General features: G+C 39.0%; 1 protein-coding gene and 1 long non-coding RNA gene across 5 annotated transcripts in view; one reads left to right on the top strand and one right to left on the bottom strand.

Moving 5' to 3' along the window:
• The window catches only part of LBR (lamin B receptor), a 31,420-nt gene that overhangs the window by 4,133 nt on the left and 1,132 nt on the right, over positions 1-26,155 (top strand). For 3 of the 4 annotated variants that reach the window (XM_039530402.1, XM_039530403.1, XM_039530404.1), the window contains exons 2-13: positions 594-774; positions 5,212-5,400; positions 7,301-7,384; positions 8,784-8,958; positions 12,815-13,008; positions 13,898-13,952; positions 18,701-18,895; positions 20,592-20,695; positions 21,430-21,555; positions 21,676-21,844; positions 25,434-25,514; positions 25,640-25,762. In XM_039530402.1, the coding sequence (XP_039386336.1) occupies positions 610-774; positions 5,212-5,400; positions 7,301-7,384; positions 8,784-8,958; positions 12,815-13,008; positions 13,898-13,952; positions 18,701-18,895; positions 20,592-20,695; positions 21,430-21,555; positions 21,676-21,844; positions 25,434-25,514; positions 25,640-25,762 (1,660 nt within the window). In that variant the 5' untranslated portion in view covers positions 594-609. The remainder of the gene's footprint in view (positions 1-593; positions 775-5,211; positions 5,401-7,300; positions 7,385-8,783; positions 8,959-12,814; positions 13,009-13,897; positions 13,953-18,700; positions 18,896-20,591; positions 20,696-21,429; positions 21,556-21,675; positions 21,845-25,433; positions 25,515-25,639; positions 25,763-26,155) is intronic. The other variant, XM_039530406.1, reaches the window with a different exon arrangement.
• LOC120400987 lies at positions 4,728-11,663 on the bottom strand. The gene is made up of 2 exons (XR_005596216.1): positions 11,102-11,663; positions 4,728-5,350 (listed from the first exon to the last, which is right to left on the bottom strand). It is a non-coding gene; the product is annotated as an uncharacterized LOC120400987 (long non-coding RNA).

Genomic DNA, 26,155 nt, shown 5'->3' with positions numbered 1-26,155 from the left:
CGGCAGGTAAACAAACCGGCCTGGCCCGCCAGGGGCGTTCCCTAAATAAGCGGTGTCCCAAGTTTGGGAAACACTGATGTACACGATAGAAAAACCCATGAGGAAATTTTAATAATTCTCTCTTCACAGCAGTTTCAATAATGTGCATTAAATAAGACATGAGGCAGTATGTCATTCAATTAGGATAATATAGCTGCTCATTCAGTGAGTACCACCTAGCTTGTGCATTGAATGAGATAGGGATCTTGTGGAAAAAATAGTTTGTGATCATGTTATTAAGGACTATATCATATATTCTCTGGGGGAGACACAGATTAAAGTTGCGTAAACAACCTTAATTCTGGTATTTCCTAAATTCTGAGTGCTTGACTTGGCAATCTTAATAATGTTCTTTTAAAATAGATATTTTATTTTGGTGCATAATATGGATAACACATGTATATTCAACAGATTTGGAATGCTTTATTTTTGCATTCCAGAATAGACCATCACAATTGTGCTTCTGTACAAAAAGATTGGGGGTGGGGGAAAGGTGGGAATGAAGGCCTGGCTTAAATTTGTCGTTTGATGTAAAAACTTTTTTTTTAATTTAGGGATTCTTTTTGGAAAATGCCAAACAGAAGATTTGCGACTGGTGAGGTGGTGATGGGTCGTTGGCCAGGAAGTGTCCTCTATTATGAAGTACAAATAACTAGCTATAATGACCTCACTCACCTTTACACTGTTCAATACAAAGATGGAACTGAGCTTGAGTTGAGGGAAAGCGATATAAGGGTAAGTGTTCATCTATATAATTAACAATATTTAGAATCCATATTGAAGTCTTGACTAAGTTCATAATGTGTACTATATTAAAAGTTTTAAAAACCGTGATCCAATTTGCTATCTAAAAAACTTGGTGATACATTTTGAAAATGAAGGCCCAGGCCTGCAAGTATTCCCCAAATAGAACTCCCATTAGAGGATTGTACCACACAATTGTGGAATTGCCTACAGAGCTGTTAGCTAGATGTTAAGTAGATTTTTGTTAAGTAAGCCAATTTAAAAAAACAAAATCTAAATTTGTTTAAAATACCCTTTTTTAAATACTATGTACAGAGCAATTAAAAAAAATACTCTTTTCGTAAGGGTATTCTGCTCCAGTGACGACTAGTAGAGTCCTTAGGGATGATGAGAATAACACCATACATGCTCAGGCCCATCCTTCTCCTCCTTACTCTGTGCCATGTACCTGCTAGTTGTCTCTTAAATTTGTTCAATTGCTATTACTTGTAAATGCCTTCCTGTAGGGCCTGCCTATGAGTTTCCCTTGAATGTAATATCCATGTGCTAATGCATGAGACAGGAAGTCAGCTGACATCAGCAGAATGCTAAAACTGAATAGACACAAAGTGCTGTCAAATGCATAAAGTAAACTGGGAGGAAGAAATTTCCATTATAGTATTACAGATAGAAGGTACAACCTTTTTAGATGTAGTTTTTAAGTTGATGGTACTTTAAGATACTTCTTAATCTTGACCCTTACATGCGAGCTGCAAAAGAATGGAAGGAAGTATACTTCCTTCTCTTTTTGTGTGTGTGTGTGTTTGTTTTTTTGATGTGTAAAGGTTTGAAAGGTGTTTTTAAAAAAGATCTTTCAGATGGTAAGCCTAATTTTTAGATAGCAATCTTGTCTTCTGTGGTTGGCTGTGTTGCACAAGAAAAAATGAGATTCTGAATTCTCCACTAGAGATGGTAATTGTGGTTATGTATTATAGACTTGGATGAGGCTATAATGAATGAACTATGTTGAATTGTACTCTCTGTTGAAGTCTTAAATAGTCTAAAGTGGGTGAAAGATGAAAGAAAGGTCATTTAAATTTATAAGCAAGTTATTTAAAATAGCTGCTCAACACCAAAGAGTCAAAGGAATTATGTGAACTCTTTTTGTTCAAATGAAAATCTGTTTGTTAGAGGTTTCTTATGGCTCCTGATGAGGTTAGAGTTGTTTTTAGACAGAAAAACATGTTTAAATTATAGGAAGCATGTGTATGAGGACTAATGAAAACTTGTTCCGTTCAGTTTGGGGACAAAGTTGTTCTCTATTCTAAGCACTGCTTTTCTGAGCAACATTTAGCAATTTTGATAATGAAGGGAATAAAAATCTGCAGCACTATCATGGTTTTCACCACCACTCTTGGGACTCCTCTCTTTCCTGATCCTGAAATATGTTCAGATCTGGTGAAGAGAAGGGACCAGAGATATTAACATCTCCTTGACTGTGTCCTGAACAAGTCCTGAGAAGAGAATCTAAGGTTTCTACTACTGGTCCCTTCCTAATCAGTTTTTTCCGTAATCTTTATCACTTTTCTACTTGTCTAACTAGGTTGGTTATACCCAAGTACGACAGATATGCCCTTGCAATACTTTGCTATGCCAGGGGCAAAGTAGAAGTGATGGGTAAAAATTTGTCTTGCCCCCAGATTAGGTATCTGAATTTCGTGCTAAATACTGTACAAGTGATTATTTTTTTTCCAGAAACTGAACAAATATCAAATGCTGTATTTTAAAAAATCTTTTACTCATCTTTTTGCCTCTCCTGTGTGTGTATGATCTGTCATCTTATGAAGCAGGATTGAATTTGAGAAACAAAACCTGAAAGCTATAAAAAGAGTATTTGATGCCATCTGAGTCACTGCCCAGCAAAGGTTTTCCCCCTATAAAAGACTATGCAAATGGGAAATAAGGGAGGCTATTAAAATGAAAGTTTACTTATTTTTAAAATGTTTTAACACTCTTCTTTATGTGCATTTTAATACATCTTAAAAGGATTTGTTTGCTGTATGTTAGAGCCTCTGGCAACAGAACCCTGAAAACAACTGATTTGTAAGAATAAGAAACGTAACATAAAGGATACTGTTTAAGTTAACCTAAAATCTTAATCTGTTTCTCACAACAGAGCTTCACATTGATGAATTACAGGTCCTTACTTTCCTTGTGTAAACTTAGATGATTTGTGTGACCACAGAATTGAGTGGGAATTTTCTCAGTCATCAGTTAGGGCCTTGGATGTGTTTGAATAGAGTTTTGCTCCCAAGTGGTGGGGTTTAGATTTAACAAATTGAAGCAAAACAATATTCAGTACATTGATCAAAAAAATCTCAAAAGCAGTGTCCTCACCTTAAAAGTCTTTTATACTGACTATCCTCCAACTTGAGCACCTCTGTTGACTATAATTGAAGAAGTAGGCAGGTCCCCAAGCCATTGAGGATAAAATTTCCAAATAGTTCCCAAATGACTTAGACATTTAAATTTTTACTGAAAGTCAGTAGGATGTAGGCCTCTAAATCACTGTGGCCTTGTCATCATTATCAAAGACAAGTGGTTTCTTAATGCAAATTAGAAAATTGAGTTAGCGTAGGCTACCAACTTAACCTGTTAAATTGTGTGAAAGCTACAGATTACCTTGTCTTCACTAGGATTTGACATCAAATAGCCTTATTTGAGTGAGGTAATGTCTACACTGGCAATTGAACGACAAAACTCTCTCCTGCCCTGACAAACGTTTTGCTGGTGACAAGCGCCAGTGTGACCAGCGCTTTGTCGGCAGGAGAGCTGACAAAGAATGGCTACACTGTGTGACTTTTAGCTGCATGGCTGTAGCGACACGGCCATGTCGCTCGAAGCTGTGTAGTGTAGACGTAGCTTTAGACATACAATCTTAGGTGCTTTTGAAAACTTTACCTTTACAGTTTTATATGTGAAAAACAATATCTTAAACTCCATCCAGAAACTAATGTGGATCCTGAAACATTGGTGTTATGTGTTCTTAGTGAGAAATACTGCTTTTTAAATTGGCTGACACATTCTACAGCACTCTGTTTCCAGGTTGACTTAAAGTGTGTTGCCTTGTGCAAAACACATGCAGTAATCTAATCGTCGGGTGATAAATGCAGAAGTAACAGAGTTCACATCTGAATGAAGTGGTTTTAGTCTCCTGGTCAGATATAGATGAGTCTTCCTCACCACAGCTGCTAATAAGATCATTGAGCAGCAGCTGGGAATACAACCATACCGTCACAATGCAAACTTTAACAATTAGTAGGCACACACCTTACATTAAAGGGAAGATAATTGTTGTCATGTCATATTTTATAGTTGCTTCTCCCAGATTACCTTAGTTTTATTTTAGACTGAGGTCTAGTCTACACTGTGAACTTACATGGGTATAACTATGTCACTGAGGGATGTGAAAAATCCACATCGCTGAGCAATGCATTTATACCAAGCTAACTTCTGGTGTAGACAACGCTATGTCGAGGGGAGGGCTTCTCCTGTCAGCATGTTAATCCACCTCAATGAGAGGTGGTACATCTGTCAACGGGAAAAGCTCTCCTGTTAGTGTAGTAGCATTTTTGCTGAAGTGCAACAGCTAGGTCTCATCCATACCTCTAATCTCTACAGTCTCAGGGAGAAGCCATCCAACAGAACTGGTTGGACCGATGACAGTGAAATAGAGCTGGGTGGTATCAGCATACTGAAAGTACTGTTTCAGTTTTCTTCAGGGACCTGTGTACACACTGAACAACAGGGGAAACAAGTTAAAGTTCTGCAGAACTCAATAAGAGAGTACTGATGGCAGAAAATTTCCGAATACTGTTCTCTGCAGTATCTGAGACAAGATCTCAGAAGGCAGCCTGTTTATTCCTGCTGGGATTGTTAGAAGAGTCAGTGGGATCATAGGCAGCTGACATGAACACCTTGATCTTTACTGCTGCTAGAAGGAGCATATATTACAATGTTGTTAGTGCAGTTTCTGTGCTATACCCAGGTCTGCACCCAAATTTGGCAAGGGTTAAGGAGACCTGAAGCAACCAGATACTCAAGCCTGTCTTGCTTCAGTTGCTTCAGTATTAACCAGAAATGGAAGAATAGGGACTAAATACTAATGAGATTGTCCCTCCATCTTGGTCTTGTGGAATGTTAGCGGAGTAGGGAAGCTTTGCATTACCACAGTCTCTGCTCAATTACTAGAGCTGAAAATTGAGTCCCTTTGAGTCCTAAATTTACTACAAATATTTAAACATTTTTATAGGTATTAGATGTTTTCAATGGTACAAATATATATTGAGAAATAACAGCTAAAATTACTGTCTAATTGTATTTTTATGACAATTCTTTCATTTAGCAAAAACTTTACAAATCATATTTAATGTGTCCTGTTTCTTTCAGTCTGTATCATCATTTAAACCTCGAAAAAGCAATTCTTCCTCAAGTTCTCCTTCCAGACGCAGTGGTAGCCGATCCAGATCTCGTTCTCCTGGTCGGTCAGCAAAAGGCAAACGTCGTTCTTCCTCCCAAAGCAGAGAATCTAGAGATGAGAAAAAGAAAACAGTTCGGGAAACTAACTTAACTCTTCTGGTATTGGATTAATTTCTGATTGAGATCTGTCTACTTGCACTGATATGTACTGTGTTCTATAAACATGTATAGTCTCAAATGACATTTTTTTAGAGGAGTGAAACCTTTGAAGATTTGGATCTGTGGGTATGTCTAGATTTAAAGAAAAAATGTAATAGTACTGTAAATACAGTTTGAAACAAATGCCCTTCCCAGTTGCTATTATAAGCATAGTATTGCTTATGGTCAGGGCCTGGCTGCAGAATTGTGCTCAGGAAGCTCCACTTTCATTTTAACAAAATAAGTTTCCTAGCTTACATGGGTATGAAACTTGAAAATGTAAACCAAGTGTAAAGAGATGCGGTAATACCTCCTTGAATTTGCACAGAACTTGAAGCACTAGTTCTAAGAGGTTTGAACTGCACCACTTATCTTAATCGTTGCTAATATTGAAATCTAAAGATGAATATCTGTGGCACACTGAAAATGTGGAGATAAAGTCAAATTTAGTATCAAAACAAACAGGTGCAGCAGTATTGATTATTTTCACATTTAATTAATTAAAAACCTGTATATTAAAAATTTATCTGAAGCTACTGCAGAAAGTTGGGATTTTGGTGCAGAATTTAGGACTAGCTTGCTGTGAAGTATATGTGGCCTTGCCTATGTGTGAGGTTGCATAAGTGTTTTCATTATAAAGGATCATTTTCTGATAGCTTTTAACTGTCAAACTTTTGGCTTTCAAGCTGAAATTTTGCACGTTTCTTCTAACCTGGAAGTGAATTTGTGTTGAAAATTTTGATTAAAAATGGACCAGCAGCTTTTGAGAATGAAGGTTAGCAGAGGTGACACATGTCTGCTTTATAAGAACTTTGTTTTGAAGTGCTTCAGTGAGGAGATGGGAACTTGAAATAAGGCTGGGACATAGTTTCTAGTTTAAAAATGTGCCTTTCACTGATCCATTAAAATTATTTTTCATTTGGCTGAGTTATAACCCCTTAAAAACATACTGTGGTTTGTGCTCCGCATGTTGTTTTATAATGACCTAATTTTCTACCTTTCAGGTGACTTAAGCTATGCCCTGGGCCTTTGTTGGCGACATGCCCACATGTTGTGTTTCTAATGACTTGTGGCCCACAATTCTCCTTCTGTGCATGAAGGTCCTCATGTGCTTAACAGTGCGGTTTAAACTTGCTTAAAGCTTAGGAAGCAGACATTTTGATCACTGGCATGATAGGAGTGACTCGCTCCTGAAGAATTCATAATTTTGGTCTGTTTCCTTAGCTACAGGCAGGCTTTTCTGAGCCTCCCTGCTGTGAAGCAGAAACTGAAACCAAAACCAAAATTTTATTTCATCAGTTAGATTTTTCCAGAGCTGTGTAGCCAGACTTCAGATTTGTCTGAAGGACATATTTGGCTCCTATTTTTTTTTACTATGGAAAAGTATAATGTTAAATGGCACCTTTTTTACTTGGCAGGTCTGCTCCTTTTGCAGAAGAAACAATTTCGGGAGAGTGAATTAGCTTGCGTAACAAAATGGTTAAATGGACACACTTTTTGTAATTGACGTCTCAATTCACTGAGTTAAAAGTGACTTGGGAACTGCACCTTCCTCTGAATTCTCCCAACTTACCCTGTTTTACTATTGCATTTTCTTACTCTTAAAGAAATTCTCTCCCCTTTTTCCTTTGACTCATCCAAACAGTGGAGATTGCATTTACTCATTTTCAAAAAATGCTGCCAGGTGCACAAAGTAAACAAATGGGGAGGGATAACAAAACACCTTCTCTATTTTTTTCAATTATACTAGTCTACTGTTGTGACAGATACCTCTGTCAGTAAATACTTTTTAAATTATTCATTATGTACTTATTTTAATTCAATGGTAGCATTTAAAAATTCACTTTCTTTTTCAAACTAGAAACTGAATGAGAACAACACTAGCAGGTATAATGGTGAACCTGATAGTACAGAAAGGAATGATACTTCCTACAAAATCTTACAGGTAAGAGAGCTAAGAACTGTATATCTTATGGCCACAGTAAATCTGCAGCATTACCAGAAAAAAGTGTTTGTTACGGTAACTCCTTGCTTAAGGTTGTAATGTTTCTGAAAAATGCTACTTTAAGCGAAACGATGTTAAGCTAATCCAATTTCCCCATAAGAATTAATTTAAATGGGGGGGTTAGGTTCCAGGGAAATTTTTTTTGCCAAAGACTAAATTTTTTATATTTTTACACACACACACCCACACACCAATGATGATTGTGAAGCTTGGTTGAGGTGGCGGAGTCAGATGGTGGGGTATTTCCCAGGGAATGCCTTACTGCTAAATGATGAACAAGCACTCGGGTGAGCCGTCAAGGGTTAACACGTTGTTAATGTAGCCTCACACTTTACAAGGCAGCATGAATGGAGAGAGGGGAGACAGCATGGCAGAGAGAGACACATACAGACTGTGTGTGAGAGAGAGATGCGCATTGCCCTTTTAAGTACACTGACCCCACTCTTAAGTACACTGCCTTTTAAAGTAGATCAGCAAGTTGAGACAGCAGCTGCTGCCAGCAAGCTCCCTCCCTCCTGAACCCTGTCATGTTCCCACCTGCTTTGTGGAGATGGGGGGCAGGAGTGGGGAGAGGAGGACACCCTGACATTAGCACCCCTCTTCTCTCTCCCTCCCCCCAGTGACCAGATGTCCCGATAATATTTGGGGCTTTGTCTTATATAGGTGCCTATTACCCCCTGTCCCGATTTTTCCTTGCTATCTGGTCACCCTACCCCCTCTGCACAGCAGGCAGGAGGCTTCCGGGAGCAGCTCCAAGTCAGAGGGCAGGAGCAGCACATGGCAGTTGGGGGAGGGACAGCTAACCTGCTGGGCAGCTGCCATATAGGGAACTTAGGGGAGCAGGGAGCTGGTAGGGGTGCTGCTGGTCCACCCTGGTTCCAAGCCCCCACCAGCTAGCTCCAATGGGTTGCTCTTTCTGCAAGCAGTGGACAAAGCAGGCAGCTGCCAAACAATGTTATAAGGGAGCATTACGCAACTTTAAATGACCATGTTCTCTAATTGATCAGCAGTGAAACAATATTAACTGCTGCTTTTTAAAATAATTTCTTCTGGCAGGGGAAGGTGGTTGTTTAGGATAACACTCATCTGAAGGGAGGACTAGGGCTTGTAGAATTGGAAAGGGTGGAAACAAAGCAGACAAGTGCGGCGGGGAGGGAATATTAAGCAGAATATTTGCCTTTTGGCTGTCTTCTCTTCTACTGCTAATATAGTTGAATACCTTTTAACGGGGGAAAAATGCATTGTACTTCGGTGCTCAAATCTGAGTAATCTCTTGATTACACCACTCTATAGAATAAGACATGGTAATTGTTTGGTTTTTGCTTTTGTTCTTTATCAGCAGAAAGTTGAATCAGAGCTAGAAATTGGGCATGTGCTTGACAAGTACACCTTACATCCAAGAAGACAGAAGAAAAAGGAAGAAATATTTTTGGAAGAGAGAGTTTTTGAGACAGCAAAAACTACTGAAAAAGTATCAACAGAAACAAAGGAGCTAGAGTTTGGTGGAAGAATTGGTATGTATATTAACAATAGTGATAGTCACTGATTTATTTTTACTTGATATCACGTTGCCATTCTCAAAGATTTCCCCCCCCACACACACACACATTGGGGTCATTCATCTGGTGCTAGTGTATCTTGTTTGCCTTTGGTGACATTGATGCCTCACATTTGGTTCTGTTTGACCTGCTGTGAGACAGATGACTGATTATCATGATCTTTCTCCTTGAAGTTACTAGAGTAAGCATCTTTAAATTTCATAATTTGAAAAGCCAGTTGTCTCAAACTCAGATATTCCACCTTATTGGAGAACTACTGAAGGCAAATGTACTTTGTACTTCAATGGAATCAGTATGATCATTTTACTTTTTTAAAAAGCCAATTGGAAAGTAACTGGGTTTAATGCTGTGAAAATAAAACAAGGAAAATTTTGGCTGAATAACGAGAGGTCAGTGATTTCTGACCATTAGTTGATTGAAATCTGGAATAGATTGCAAAGGGAAATAGTGGAGTACCATTGTGTTAGGACACTGGGTATTCAATCTTACATTCTTTGTTATCACAGAAGTAGCCCTTTGGGGTTAAAACTAGAGAGGACAAAACTAGAAAAAAATCCATGAGAGAAACAATCTTGCATTTAGTTCTGTGAATACAGACACCTGTAATGTGAGACACACATTTTCACACTGTGCCTATGCTAACCACCACTGCCTGTTGCGTGTGGCTACTTATTTATTAATTTATACAACATACTGTATGTGGACACAACCCTTGAATAAATCCCTTTGTATCTATAGCTGTATGGTGAACTCCTTTTATTAGCAGTATTGGTAGGTAAGCAAGTCTATGGGGGAAAAAAAGAGTTCAGGAGAGTTGGCAGCTTTTTACAGATATATCCCAGTGCATGGGAAAGATAGGAAGTACGGTAAAAGACCACGCTGGCTTAACCAGGAGCTCTCTTCTGTTGGCATAGAGCGGCTACATAAGCAGTCTTACAGCGGCTCAGCTGCATCGGTACAGCTGTAAGCTTGCTACTGTAGACATGACCTAACTTAGACATGTTAGTTGACTTCAGTCAGCAGGGACTGATGAAATACATGCTATAATATTTAAGGAACTGGCTGAAGAGATCTCTGAGCCATCAGCAATCATTCCGAACCTGTGGAGGATGGGAGAGATCAGAGAGCAAATATAATACCTGTGAATAAAAGGGGGAATAAGGACAACCTAGGAAATTATAAACCAGTCATCTTAACTTTGGTACCTGGAAGGATAATGGAGCAAATAATCAAGTTGTGAGTTCCTAGACGACAAGGTGATAAATAATAGCCAACTTTGGTTTGACATGATTTGTTCTTGACAAATCCATCTAATATCCTTTGACAGAGCAGCGAGCCTTGTGGATGGGAAGAAGAAGTAGATTTGATATCTCAGCTTTAATGAGGTTTTTGATACTGTCTCACATGCCCATCTCATAAGCAAACTAGGGAAATATAGCCTAGACAAACGTACTATGAGGTGGGTGCACAACTGGTTGGAAAATCACACTCAGAGTAGTTATCAATGGTTCACAGTCAAGCTGGAAGGGCATATAGAATGGAGTCCTGCAGGAATCTGTCCTGGGTTCTATTCAATATCTTTTCAAATGATTTGGATAATGGCATAGAGAATAATGCTTATAAAATATATGGATGATAGCAAGCTAGGAGGGGTTGGAAGTGCTTTCGAGGACAGGATTAGAATTCAAAATTATCTTGACAAACTGGAGAAGTGGTCTGAAATAAACAGGATGAAATTCAACAAGGACAAATGCAAAGTACTACACTTCGGAAGGAATAATCCATGGCACTGTAGCAGGATTTCAGACCGTTGGGGAAGAACGCCCCCTTTTGGTGAATGTGGCTTCTCGCAGTAAGGGTGGGGAGGCCTACCAGACAAAGATTAGGGAACGTCCCTTGGCCTCAGAGTGGTGGGAGCTAGCAGCTAGAGTCTATGGCTGCCCTTGGCCTCAGGGCTGTGGGGCCTAGCATTAGGCTAGGGGGACCTGGGCCCATCCTACTCAACCAGATCCCAACCCAGTGTCCTGCGGAACCAGTAGTCCTGGCTTCAGGCTTAGGTCCCTCGTTCAACAAACATGTTCCCTGGACCACTTCCTACCGTTAGTCTTGGATCCTGTAGTTCCTTCAGGGTTAGCAGCCTTCCACCTCCCACATTCTCCGCAGTCGACTGGGCTCTGCAGGCTGGAGCTCTAGCAGCTCCCTGGCAGGAGCCTGCAGCATGCATCTGCTTTTCTCCTCAGTCAGCCCAGATTGAGCTGAGCTGTGACCTTTTATATACTGCTTCCAGATGGAGTATGCCCGGAGGGGAGGGAGGTGTGACCTCCTGAGCCCAAAGTACATGGTTAACCCTTGCGGGGTTGGCACACCCCCTCACATGTGCACATACAAAATGGGAAATTACTGTCTAGGAAGGAGTATTGTAGAAAATGATCTGGGAGTTATTAAACTTGTGATCTACTATAAGAGTCAACACTGTGTAATACGGTTGAGAAGGGGGAAAAAAAAAAGGCAAAAGTTGTGTGATGTACTAGCAGGAGTGTTTTATGCAAGACATGAGAAGTAATTCTTCCATTCTGCTCAGCAGTGATAAGGCCTCCACTGGAATACTGTGTTCAGTTCTGGGCACCACTCTTCGTAGACAGTCCAGAGGAGAGCAACAAAAATGTTTAAAGGTCTAGAAAACAAGACCTACAAGGAAAGACAAAAAAATTGGATTAGTTAAATCTGGAGAAGAGAAGGTTGAGGGGGGACATAACTGTCTTCAAGTATGTAAAAGAATTGTTATAAAAAGAGAGGTGATAAGTTGTTTTCCTTATCCACTGAGGACAGGACAAGAAGTAATGGGCATAAACTGCATCAAGGACATTTAGGTTAGACATTAGGCAAATGTCCTAATTGTAAAGGTAGTTCAGCATTGGAACAAATTACCAAGGGAGGTTGTGGAATCTCTGTCATTGGAGGTCTTTACAAACAGGTTAGACCAACACCTGTCAGGGATATTATAGATAATACTTAGTCCTGCCTCGTCTATGGATGAAATGACCTATTGAGGTCCTCTCCAATCCTACCTTTCTATGATTCTATTTTTTTGTCTTTTGCTTGCACTGTGTGACTAATCAAGATAATCTGTCTCCACTGGCACTGGATCTAATATTCTAAATTAACCTGTCAGCTGCTATCCTTAAATAAAGAGTCTAGATGAAAACACAGTGATCTTAAAATTACACGATCTAATTACATTGAACCTAGTTTAAATTAAAAAAAAAAATTACACTGACCAATTTCACAACTGGTTGAATTGGCAGTTTTAAGATTCCCTGTCTTAAAAGCAATTTATTTATCTAAGGTTATGGAATTCTTTGTTTATAATAGTCTGTTTCTAGAGGGAGTTTTGCTCTAAAACAGCAACACCAATTTATAGAAATGCCATTTTAGATAATTTATATATGGTTTTAAATTATAGAATTTTTTTACCACCCTCTTTCTGGTATTAAGCTAACTCTGGAGTGAGTGGTTTGTTTACAGAACTCCCCTTTTTTAAAAACAAACTAACTATGTAGCATGGTATTTTTTTAAAAAAATTGGCACTTATTTAAGATGACTATTCCACTTGTGGCTAACACAGCCATTGTAAACACATGGTGGTAATCTTTGATAGCATTACATGCAATTGTTTGTTTTATCAAATAAGTGTTTATCCTTGTATGAAATAATTTGAGTTTATTAATCTACAGATTGAAAATTGCTGTTCTAATGGGATGATTTTATTTTCCAAGTTTATCTTTTACTGTTGTGTGTTTTTTGTTTACAGGGGCCTTCTGCATGATATTTTTCCTGCCTGCCACTGTGTTTTATTTGCTGTTGATGTGCAAACAGGAAGATCCCAGTGTTATGAACTTCCCTCCTTTGCCAGCATTTGACAGTTTATGGGAGACCAGAGTGTTTGGTGTCTTTCTTCTGTGGTTCTTTCTTCAAGCTCTGTTTTCATTACTGCCAGTTGGAAAGGTGAACTTCTAGTAGTAAATGTGTTCTGGAGGGTTTTGTGGACTGGGTTGAAAGAAGGTTTGATTCCATTATTTGAAATACTGTTAATTAACCAATAACTATCTATTTATCAATACTATATTGGAATATAACTACTTCAGATTTGTTGAAAGCTTAAATTACACAACTGCCATCCTGAAAACCCTTGCTGACAAAAGTCTGATTTCTGGTCATATATCCCAGTACTTTGATCATTTAGGTATCAAGTAGTAAAATGGACTTGATGCACTGATAGAATCCTAGAAGAATGTCATATGGCAACTTTTGAGCATATACATTTTTACCAGCTTCTGTTACTGAGTTTCTATTTGGTTCCATCACTACATCAAATAGTTATTATTCTGTGTAGCTCAAAAGTTTGTCTCCATGAACAGAAGAAGTTAGTCCAGTAAAAGAGATTACCTCACCTACCTTGTCGCTATTAAAAAAAAAAAAAAAAGGTGTGAAAAGTAGTCTTAGGTATTGAACCTGCTCCTGACTCCCCTTGTAAACCCCATTTTCCTATTTTATTTTCCCTTTTCTAAATGACCCTCCCTTCTCTTTGTGGGAAAATACAAAATAAATGGGAAGCTTACTGAAGGGAAGCTGACATTATACTTTGTGCATTTGACAATACTTTCTGTAAACTAATTAAGTGATGGGAAGAATAGACTTGCTAGCTTTCATTTTTTAATCTCAGTTGTTGCTATTTACTACAGAAGGTAGAAAAATTTTAGAAAGGAGTAAGATTTTCAAGTTGATGGCATGCCTCTAGTTGGCGATCATGACTGAATGTCATGTTGGCAAATTAAATTGTTTTAATCAAGTTTTTTAAAAAAATCAACTAGCCTTTTATCCTTTCTCTTCTAAGGTTGTAGAAGGAATGCCACTTTTGAATGGAAGAAGGCTACAGTACAGAATAAATGGTAAGTGTGTTCAATAGTTTCCTTTGAAATTTGTCTAATCTGTGACACTCCGCTTTAATTAACTCAGTGTCACAGGTTAATTAAAATACACATAGTGTAGTATTAGTGGGGAAAAGTTAGATGTTTTGTGAATGTTTCATGTGCCCTGTACAATCTTCATAATGGAATAAGACTCTTCAGTCTTTCAATAGAGTTAAAATTAATTGGTATCTTGTGCATATGCTGTCTTTGAAGAAACTAGGTTGTAATTAAGATATGCTGTGAACAATAACATAATTATTAAGATTATACAGGTTAAAGACAGGGTCAAATCAACAGCTAATTTCCTTTTGGGACCACAGCCCTTTCTCTGCGGTTGATTTACATGCAACAGTCCAGCTGCTGTAATGAGTCTGTGGTATGAGGGAGACATGTGTCAAGAGTTCTTGTTGGAGATTTGGCTAAACAGTCATTTTTTTAAAGATTCTATGGCAGTATGCTAACTTGGCCATCAGTGATTGAAAGGCTGGTCTCACTAACACTGCTCTTTTAAACCAATAAGTCAATTGCAATTAAGGGCCTGATTCACTAGTACACTTGGTGATGCAAAGCAGCTGTGAAATAAGCTAAGCTTAAGTGGTCAGTGTGCTCTGGCTGTGTTGTGCTGGTCTGCTGTATCAGAGAATCAGCACACACAGGTTTAAAATAGAACCGATTTAAGGTTGATGCTTTCTATCCTCAAATCATTAGAAATATCTCTCAGTATTATTATTTAGATTTTTTAGTTCTCAGGCGGGACACACAAACAAGAAAACTAGAAAATTCCAAGATACACAACTATGTTAAAATGGAGTGAAGATTCAGTACATACAATAACTTACAGGGAAATACATCATTTGTAACTATATATCATAAAATTGAGCATTAAAACCCAGGAAATTCACAGTTCGTTACATCTAAAGGAAATCCAAATATGTTAAGGTATGGAAACACACAGGTAAGGTGCCCACACAACCTTAAATACCCTGTAGTGACACAATATGAAAAAAACCCGTGTCTTTAAATGGGACTACAAACACTAAAATATTTCAGCCCTAATCATGGGGTTATTGCATGACTTCACTGTAGGGACAGAGTTAAAGTTCTGGTATCTTAATGTGTGGATTTCTTTTAAGTGTAATTCTAACTGAATTTCCTGGATTTGTAATTCTTTGTTTTGGGGTAATTAATTACACTATCCCTATAGAGTGCGCATGCAAGATTTTATTTTATTTTATTTTTTTTGGTAACCCTTTATTGCGTAGCTATGGAGACCTGTTTTTTTGTATTGGTCCTTGTCCATGGAAATATGTGCTCTCAGTCTTAACTTCATTTTAACATAGGGTTTTTTGTTGTTGATTTTTGGTCGTGGAATACTGTAAGATTTAGGTAAATGTACCCATGGCTATGGTAAACACGATAACTTATATTGTTCTTCTGTCTCTGAGGGCACAGGACGAAGCGTTCTTATATATTCATATTGCACTACTAGTTTATGAAATCCACATATAAAATGGCCTTGGAAAGTTCTGCATGCCTATGGAATGGAGTTTAAATTATTCCTTATCTGTAGAACCTAATTATCATCTTGGTAAGAGTGTGGTCTGGTAAATTTTAATGGCTATATTGCAAGGTTGGCACAACATGGACTGGCACTATTCTCTATGGCTTGATGGATATAAAGTTGCCCAGAATTTTCACTGTAGTGTTCAGCTGTGGATGAGGGGATTAAACTTTTCAGATTGTGGAGTTATGAATTGCATTGCTTTGTGCTCTGGGAGATTTTTTTTTGCTTTGGGGTGTTGCTTTCGTGTATTGGCTTCTCGGGGGCACACATTCTCCAATGTCTGATTGGTTTGTAGCTGTGCAATACCAATGAAGTGACTAACTCAAGTCAGTTTGTATTATTATATTTGGTGATTACATGTCCATGCCCACATTTTCCTTAAAATCAATCCCAATGTAACTAAAAACAAGAGAGGCTATATTATCGCCTGTCTTTCTTGGTCTGTTATACTTTCTAGCATACTCTGGAGGCTGCTATGCAATTACTTAGCTATGGAGACCTACTGTTTTGTTGTATCTGTCCTCATCCATAGAAACAAAAAGATTTTTTTTTTCTTCAGATAACTCCAGGATGCTCAGTATATTGAGCAGTTTCTAGTTCAAGTAACTTCTCATGGTGATCCCTTCATAAATACTATGGAGTTGTGCAGTTTGCACCTTTTGAAGGATATGCTCATTGCACAGTCAGGGGATCATTGCTTCCCTCCACAAGGTCCATGTGTGCTACCCTCCTATGACCTTCCATTTCAGGCACTCCTTACAGCACTCCCTACAATGCTCTTCATCACCCCGCTTCCTTAATGCTGGGGGCTGTGTGTTGTCCATTCCTCACTCTGCCATATGCCAGGGAGACTGCCAGTCTCCTGGCCCAGAGGTTCTGTTTGCTCCATTACTTCCCCATACCAGGTCCCTTAATCTCCCCTCATGCTTGGGCTGTGTGCATGCCCCCTATCCTTCCATCATTATTATTTGGTAATTTTTCTGTCTGGCAAGAAGTTATTCAGGGTCTCACACATTAAACTCTGTTGGGAAGATGGACATAGCTGAATTATCATTATTGTGCTGGAAAGCATTATTGGGTGCTATCAACTAGTTATTTGATCTACAGATAATTGCAGAGGTGCTTGAAGCAGTTGGTTTGCTAAACAAAGGATAGTCTTTGTGTTTCCTCCCTTTTCCCCCCTCTCTTGGTTTCCCTAAAATCAATAAGGTTCTGGCTACTGATGCCCAGAATATTCCCTGACATTTTAGAATTAACTCAATGTGGCATTCAAAAGTTAAAGTTTAAAAAGATAGAGGAATGTTAACAAGTTGAGTGCATGCCCTCGCAAGCTCGGAGAACAGTAGAGCAAAACTTTGAAAATAAAATAGTCATACAAAAAATATATCTGAAGAGTATGTATTCTGGGCATGCTCTCCTTTGTCGCTATTTACTCTTTCTGGACCAAAGGTTTCCCCTCCATTATTCAAACTTCTCTAGCAGAGTGAAAGATCATAGGGTCCTACCATCTCCAATCCCAGCTATGTCTCTTACACCAAGGCCCGTGGCAGTGGCAGCAGACAAGGGACTCTGGCTCCCTTCTATCCTGGGCTTCAGGTAACAAGTCTATTCCTGCCTGCTTTCCTACCTGGCATGCAGTGTTAAGAGCTCAAGTTCTTGCTCTCACCTTTCCACTTCAAATAAGCAGTTCGTCCTATAGGATCTCTTAACCCACACTCTGGCCCCAATTCTCAATGGTTTCATACCCCAAGTCCCTCCAAGGACAAGAAGTGCTTCAAAAGGGCCCTCCCATGTTTCTGCTGGGCAGCTCTGCATGCTTCAGCACTCTGTCCCCTCAACACCATAGAGCAGCGTTCAGAAGATCCTCTTATGCTGAGCAACACAACACACTGCAATAAGACTGTTGCTCTCGAAAGAAAGTTTTTCTTACTGTTGAGAAAAGAACACTGATGTCCAAACCTGTACCTTTTCTATTCAGGTTCTTATACTGCACCATCTCATGTATTGAGCCCCTTTCAGTACTGCTTTAAGAAGTTGAGACATGTCTAGTATATGTCAACTAGTGTTGTAACCAAGTGGATCCAAAGCTATTTTTATATATATAAAAATATCAAATATCTTGGGATCGACGTGGCTACAACAACACTGCATGCAACTAGCATCTGTTGTGTGATTCTTTTTGTTTTTATTTTTCCCCAGGGGAAAAATAAAAACCAACATTCTTGCGTGTGTGTGTGTGTGTTGATCTGTGTGCTTTTTATGAGGAAGGTAAGATTGAAGAAGTGTGTGTGCATGTGGGATGGAAAGCAGCAAAGCCTGTGGCTTGGTTTAGCTTCTGTGGGAGAGCACATTCCTGGATCTCCCAAAAGATTTTTATCTCCTACACAATTGAGCTTTTAGCCCTGTGGTGGATATGTTGCCAGAGGATCGTAGCTGTAGATGGTGGTCCTTGTCCTGGAGCTTTAGGTGACCTATTTGATAACCTAGGCTCAGATTATTACTTGTCTTGAAGAAAAGTACTGAAGTCTTGAACTTGATGCAATATACTATGTCGAGCCAGTGAAGTGAATAGATGGGTTCCATGTGCTTGAGGGTAAGCTGTGTTGCTGAGGAGGGGTGCTGCTGCATTTTGTATTAACTGTAGACCAGGTAGACTGTATTGCTGTAATCCTGTTGTGTGTTGCTGAAACCAGGTCATTATGTGATCGTAGCCAGCTGGAGGTGGTTGAATTCCTTGCTCATAGATATTGCTATGTTGAGAGCTTATCATAAACCTGAAATCCAGGGTAAGTTCTAAACTGCACACTGGCTTGACCAGTTGTGGGTGTGGACTTTCAACCAGAGGAGACTGTGGCTGAAAACACCTTTTAAAAACAAAACAAACAAAAAAACTTCTAGCCAGCATGACCACTGCTTGGCCTGTTACATGCATGTTGCTATGCATATACTTTAAAGCCCTGATTCTGCTAAATGCTTAGCTGAAGTGGGACACATCTATACACGATTTTAAAATTAGATAATTATGTCATTGTAGGTATCTTGAAATCTTATTTTTCAAAACTTCACAAAATCACACACAAATGTAATGAATGACTCCTTATACTAAAAGTTTGTCTTTTGGCTTATTTGTTAACTTTTGTTTTTGTTTTGTCTTTTTTTAAAGGATTTTATGCTTTTGTCCTGACTGCTGCCGCTGTAGGAAATTCTTTATATTTTGAAATTGAGCTTCATTATTTATATGACCATTTTCTGCAGTTTGCAGTCTCTGCTGCAGTTTTTTCTTTGTTGTTGAGCCTTTATCTCTATGCCCGGTCCCTGAAAGCACCTAAGGAAGAACTGTCACCTGGTGGAAATTCTGGTAAGTGTGTGAATAATATTTCAAACCTTTCCTCCTTTCTGTTTTATTACACTTTCATAGTACAAAGAAATCTTTGTTAAATCAAATCTTAAGTACATTTTAGGATAATTGCCATAACAGTCTGGCTAATTATTAGATGTTTCTCATATTTATATTGCAAGTTGAATGTTTTTTAATAAAGATACTTTTTAATAAAGAACCTGCATAGCACCTCAAATTTAGTTGAACTCAGAAGCATTATTTGAAGTGTTTTATGTAGCCCTGTACTTAGAGATGAGAGGAAAATGATTTTTCTTTTGCAGTTTTCAGCATTTGATAGTCTTCTGTATAGTCACTTTCACACTTTCCCCTCTTTGTTGAAACCTCTCCAACAACAGCTGGTGGGGAGGAGCAGGGAGAAAATGATTGATTCAAAAACTAGAGACACTGGCAGTGGGAAGTCAGGGGTAGGAGAGAATTTCAATGTATGATTTTAACTCAGTTTTTATTTACTTGGCTGCATCTGTTTTTAAATCTAGTCGTTTAGCTTAGTTTTTGGAAGGATATTTTGACTCCAGTGGGACTACTCATTTATGCAAAGCTAATCATATGTGTCAGGGTTTTGCAGGATCAGTGATAAATTGGGAGGGGAAAGATTGACTATACGCAAATTTACCAAATGTACAAATAAAAGTAGATTCTCTCCTCCCCCGCCCCCCAAAAAACCATACAGTTATGATAGTAATAATCTTGGCTTTTACTTGTAACAGTATGGGTACGGGGGGGACCATGTCAGACCTTGCTGGCTAACTGCAGAAATGTGTGTATATAACACGGCATTAAACTGACAGTGTTGCTTCTAATAGAATAGCAGTAAGATGACAAGGGGAGTTACCAGACAAAATGAATGAGTGAAACAAGAAAATTATTGAAAACTTAAGCTTACTAGCTTTTTGCTGGTGTTTGGGAGTGAACAGAAGAGAAATTGTCACAATAATTGTGCTTCTAAAAGTATAGTTCTAGCATTCAAAATATGACTTTTTAAAAATGGTATTCTGTTTCTTCTATACAAGATTTTTTCCTACCTTCCAAGTGAGCCATTTCTGTCCTCCTTGTCCATCTTCAAAAGTTAACAAGAATTCCGCTTTCTAGCATATGCATATAGTATTATCTTTCTTCTCATATTTCCACCCCCTCCCCCCACACACATACCCCCCCCCCCCCAAAAAAAAATTAGTCACACTTTATTCACTTATGCATTGTTTCATTTTCTTGATTAAAACTGCTACATGTTCTTGGCTGAAGTTACATTGCTGCTATCCAGCACAGAGTGAGAGGTGCCGTGGGGAATTTAAGAGTAGGAGCAGCTAAGATTAGTTAGTATGTAACTTCCACATGGGGATTGTGATGTCACTGTGTCACAGAAAATGAAATTCACAAGCTCCTAACAGCAGAGTTTATGGAAGAGGCAAACTTCAAGGAGGAATAAAAGATGAAAAATTTCCTCAAGAAATTATTGGGCAGACTTAGCTTATGTTTTTACCATATGAGGGCTCTCAGGAAAAATTCCATTATAACTTTTTTTAAATTCAAGTTTTAGGATTACAGCACGACTTGTAACCACAGATAAAGTAATAGTTGTTTTTTAAGTGTTGGAGGAAGGTGGTGGGGAACAGACAGAAAGCCATTACTGGAAGCATGTGCATTTTGTTTGCAGGGAACTTTGTTTATGACTTGTTCATTGGACGTGAATTAAACCCTCGCATTGGAAATTTTGACCTCAAATACTTCTGTGAGTTGCGTCCAGGCTTAATTGGCTGGGTGAGTGAGTACTCTTAACCATTTTGTTTCACTTGCTTGGATCTTACTAAATATGAAAACTTTTAATTGTGGTAAAAAAATATATGCTTGAAAGAAGGGAAAATGTGCAAAACAGCTGTGTATTGAAAGACATGATTAAAACAGATCTCACGGGAACAGTTTTTACAGCTCTATCACATTGCTTGTATTAAGCATTCTAAAAGTGTGACTATGCAGAGGTTATACTTTTTTGAACCATGGCTACTAATGAGTTACCTTTTTGTGAAATTTGTAGGTTTTTTTGTTTGTTTGTTTGTTTTTTGTTTTTTAAATAAATGTAACCTAGATCTTGGGTCTAAATTGCCAGACAGTCTGCTTTTAAAAATGAACTATAACATAGTACAGGGGTAGGCAACCTATGGCACGGGTGCTGAAATTGGCACACACACTGATTTTCAGTGGCACTCACACTGCCTGGGTCCTGGCATTTTAATTTAATTTTAAATGAAGCTTCTTAAACATTTTAAAAGCCTTATTTACTTTACATACAACAATAGTTATATATTATAGACTTATAGAAAGATACGTTCTAAAAACGTTAAAATGTATTACAGGCACATGAAACCTTAAATTAGAGTGAATAAATTAAGACTCGGCACACCACTTCTGAAAAGTTGCTGACCCCTGACATAGTAGAAATAAGTGTCTGTCTTTAAATTTGTGCAAAATTTGTAGTGAAATCTGACTCTTTTTAGGTTGTTATTAACTTGTCAATGCTGTTGGCTGAGATGAAGGTACAGGATCGTAATGTGCCATCTTTGTCAATGATACTGGTTAATAGTTTCCAACTTCTCTATGTGGTGGATGCTCTCTGGAATGAGGTAACTGACATTCCCTTCAGTCTATAGTAAACTTTTGCTGGCATATCCAGTTAAATTGTGACAGACTAATGTACTCGTGCTTTTTTTATGAATTGTAAATTTCCCTCCTAATCTCTCTAGGAAGCTATCTTGACTACAATGGACATTACCCACGATGGGTTTGGGTTCATGCTAGCATTTGGAGATTTGGTATGGATTCCATTCGTCTACAGTTTACAAGCCTTCTATTTAGTCAATCATCCTAGTGAAATTTCTTGGCCTATTGCTTCTGCAATTATTATTCTGAATAGTAAGTCATGAACATTTTTTTACAATTACAAAACTAATCTTTATTTTCTTTTCTGAAAGAGGAAGGATGGTCCAGTGGTTAGGGCACTTACGAGGCCTGGAGTTCATTTCCCTTCTCTGCTACAGACTTCCTGTGTGGCCTTGGGCAAGTCATTTAATCTCTGTCTCAGTTCCCCACCACAGTAATAGGAGTTCCCCACCATAAGTTAAAAATTGTGAGGCCCCCATTACTACAATAGTTCTTGAGTAGGCATATTAAGTATTATGGGTTTAAATACACTAAAAAACCTGAACATACTCTGGACAACTAATGAGTTGCTTAAGAGGGGATATTTTTTGGCTAGCAATTACTGCAAAGAATAAACTCATGTTAGATTCACCTAATGTGGGCTGTTGTAAAAGTAGGCAAATAGCTAGATGAGTTGATGTATCCCCTGGAAGACCTTTCCATACCCCCAGAAGTACACACATCTGTGTTTTGAGAACCACTGTTGTATGGGATCGTCCGCCATCTTAGAGAGTTCGGCACCTGGTTCAGAACCAGGGCCTGATTTTGCATGCGTTTTGATGAGTTGCTCCATCCTTTCAGGGCAGAAGCCTGGAGGCACCTGATAAGGCACCTTCTTCATAGGGTGATTCCTATACATAAAGCTAGGAGGACCAGTAGCTATAGACATTAAGCTATGGTTGGCCTGCACATTTTACCAACATGTATATCAAGTTTTGGAGCCAGTCGAATCTGTCTGGTGATGGGTAGACCTTTTGCCAGAGAAATCTTTCCACTCCCAAGCAAACTGTCTTTGTGATGGGAGGGAATGAAGGAGCTCTTCTTAGTGTTTATCACAAATCCATGTGCTTGAAGCAGATCTAGTGTCCAGATTGTGGCACTGTGTGCTGCTGCTTGGATCAGAGCTCTGATCAAGATGTCCTCTAGGAAAGGATAAGGACATGTGGGAGTCCTGAGATTTGAGCCTGGGCATTACTACCACGAGCATCTTGGTAAAGACCCAGGGGGTGGATGAAAGGCTAAAAAATAGAAGCGTTTGGTACTGGTATGCAAATCTCAGCAGTCTGTGGTGGCATGGTCATATGGGAATGTGGAGATCTACATCTGTTAGAGCCACAGTAACGAGGAGCTCCCCTTGAGACAGGAATGCTACTGTTGAAGCTAGGATCTCAATCCAGAATCTCTTTCTTCATCCATTTGTTGAGCTGCTTGAGATCCAGCATAGCTCTGGGGCACCCCTCAGTCCCCTCCGGTGTGCTTCTGAACAATGAAGTATAGTCTTAAGAATTTTTCTTCTGAGGGAACTTTTTCTATTGCTCCTATGCCCAGGAAATCTGACTTTTTGTTTAATACCAGCTTGTGTTTGATGGGGGTTTGGATGAACAAGAGATGGGCTGGAGCCTTTAGTTTGAAGAAGTAACTGCCTCTCTCGCTCACTGTCTTTAGTTTAATAGAGATCATACTTCTGAGAACTGGGAAATTCTGCGTCCTAGATTCACGTTTGGATGTAGGCACATTTGTTTGTTGTCCTAGTGGGCTCTTACAGGCGGTGGACCCACCTTTTGGATTTTCCACCCAATCTCTGGTCCCAGAGTTTTCCCCTGGTACCTTTTGTGAGGAGGATGGACAAATAGAGTGTTTTTGACTTGCTGGGTTTGTGGTCTCTCCTTAGAGGACTCAGGGGGAAAGGTTCAGCTTGGCAGCTTGTCTAGATTTTCTCCAAAGAGGAGAGGGCCTCTAAATTTAGATGAGCACGGAATTTCTTTGGAGTGAGCATCAACTTTCCAGGGTTCCAGAGCTGGATGCCCATGGCTCTCGCTGAAAATCTCATTGCATCCATTCAGGCATCTGCCATAAAGGTTGTTGCTAGGGAAATTTTCTTAAGTGTAGACCTGAAGTCAAGATAGCCTCTGTTCTTCATGGCCTTAAGGTCATCCACCCTGGATATTGTCGTTCATCCAAAGTCTCCAGATTGGGCTTTTCTGTGTAGGAGTTAGGGCTTTGTGGAGTAGTGGGACCAACATGCATGCCTGACCTAAAGCCCTGTGTCCTACCAGTGCAAGGTTTACCTGGCTAAAAACAGGCAGGGCCCAATTTGCCATTCAAAGAGCCTGTAAAAGCTGCTTCACAGATAGAATACCATTTGATTTAGTTTGGTGTTTGTCATGCGTGACTGAAGGCAAAGGAGTGTAGCAGGGAGGCATTGCAATGCTGGTTCTGGGTGACTGAGACCAGATCCAATGGAGGGAAAACAAAGAGGCTGTTTGCTTCTGCTCAGAAAGTGGATAAAATAATAAGCGAGCAAAGAAAAGTAAGGAGCAAAGTGAACTATCACTTTGCTGCTGTGGAGGCAGAAGATTTGGCAGCAGGGTCGAAAAAGGGGTGTGGCTAGCACAGTCTCGGCAACAGGGGAATAGTCCATAAATATCAGAATTGTGGGAGATGCTGGGCTACAGAAATCCATCTAAATAATCTTTTGAACCAGATGGGTTTTCCTTTCAGTCTCTCCTCTGAGATGAACAGTCTAGCTGAAGATCCAAAATATTTTATCCTCTGCAAATAAAATGGTAAGGCATGTCTGGCATCCAGTGTATGAAGCATAAGCAGGCAAGCATGGGTGTGGCTAGCACTGGCTGTGCTACAGCTTTGAACTGCTTCCTGAAACTGCACTCAAGATGGGAACAGTATAGCCCGTATGTATCAGAATTCTGGGAGAGCTCCTTGAAATGCAATAACACTTATACATTTTATTCATTCATTTTACTTCATATCTGCTTCCGCCAAGAGATGCAAAATGCATCTTTTTTTTCCCCTTCCTTTTCAGTTCTGAGGTTTCTTTCATTTGAATAAATGCTTAATTTTTAATATGCTGGAACATTGTCCCATTTTCCTTTAAATTTCTTTTGTGCCCACCCCTCTTCTTTCTTACATTTTTATCAATTGTGCTAGGGTACATAGCAGTACAATGCAAACTTCAAAAACATACAGTGAAAATGTAGTGGCCCAGGTGCAACATCTCATCTACTCTTTAGCTTGTTTGTTTTTTTTTAATTGAATTCAATTTCTCTTCTATTAAAAGTTTACTTGACTGGGGAGAGTGGGCAAGTAAACATGGTAAGACTATAGTAGTGCATATGAAGAGCGTAATAAAAAAGAATGTAGCCATGAATGTTGTTGCCTCTTGGACGTCCATCTGCTTGCAATGATATATTGGGCATGTATTTTCCCAGAATAGGTGTACTTCTGAGGAATATGAGAACTTGTTGTGGGTTATTTAATAGAAATGTAAAACCCAGCATCATGTTAAAAATGAAACGTGTAAAAAGGCAAAGTTCTTGGTAAAGATTCTCCAAAATCCTATACCTATGTATAAAGCTTCAGATACAGTATGAAACACATTAACATTTGAAACCCACGGTGTTTTTTACAATATTTCAGTTCTATTAGTGATTCTTGAGAGCTGGGTAATTATAACTGTCTCTAATGAAATAATTTTGTGACTGTACAAGCGGGTATTTTGATGATAGAAGAGTTTACTGAAACATATTGCAATTATGAAATGAAAATATTTTCTTTATTTTAGTCTTTGGGTATTACATTTTCCGTGGTGCAAACTCTCAGAAAAATGCATTTCGGAGGAATCCAAATGATCCCAAATTGGCTCGTAAGTATCTTTTGGCTAACTTAGCGTTCAGTTTTTTTTACTACTTTCCATACAGCATCTCTCAATTATGTACTCTTTACATGCACATTTTTAACATTATTTTATACCCTATTTTCTGTATGCAGACTTGAAATGTATTCCCACTGCAGCTGGAAAAAGTCTTCTAATCACAGGCTGGTGGGGCTTGGTTCGTCACCCTAACTATCTAGGTGATATTATGATGGCTCTGGCTTGGTCCCTATCATGTGGTAAGATCCTGAAACTAAAGTGCTTTCTATTTAAAAACTTGTGCATGTGTTTTGGCAACTGACATCCATTTTCTAATTTGCCAATAATTATTTAAGACGCTAGACTGTCTGTAATTAACAGAAAGTTTTAATTCAGTGGAATAAGCCTGATTTGACATATGGCTTCCCACTACATAATCCCTTTGAACCAAGTTTAGGTCTTAGATAAACTTCTGACTCCTCCTGCTTTACCTGTGCTCTTCTGGGGATGGCTGACTTGTGAGCCCCTTCTTCATTCATTCGTCCTGGGGCTCCCAGCTGGGCTATGATGTTTACAAATGGAGCTAGAGGAAGTACTACTTTAGTAGGCAGGGTTTCCTGCTGCTTGGGGACAAGTGTCACCAGATATGGGCA

This window comes from Mauremys reevesii, linkage group 3 (genome assembly GCF_016161935.1).
Source record: "Mauremys reevesii isolate NIE-2019 linkage group 3, ASM1616193v1, whole genome shotgun sequence".
Taxonomy (NCBI): domain Eukaryota; kingdom Metazoa; phylum Chordata; order Testudines; family Geoemydidae; genus Mauremys; species Mauremys reevesii.
Note: the sequence above shows the minus strand (reverse complement) of the source record. Positions and strands in the feature narration are given on the sequence as shown.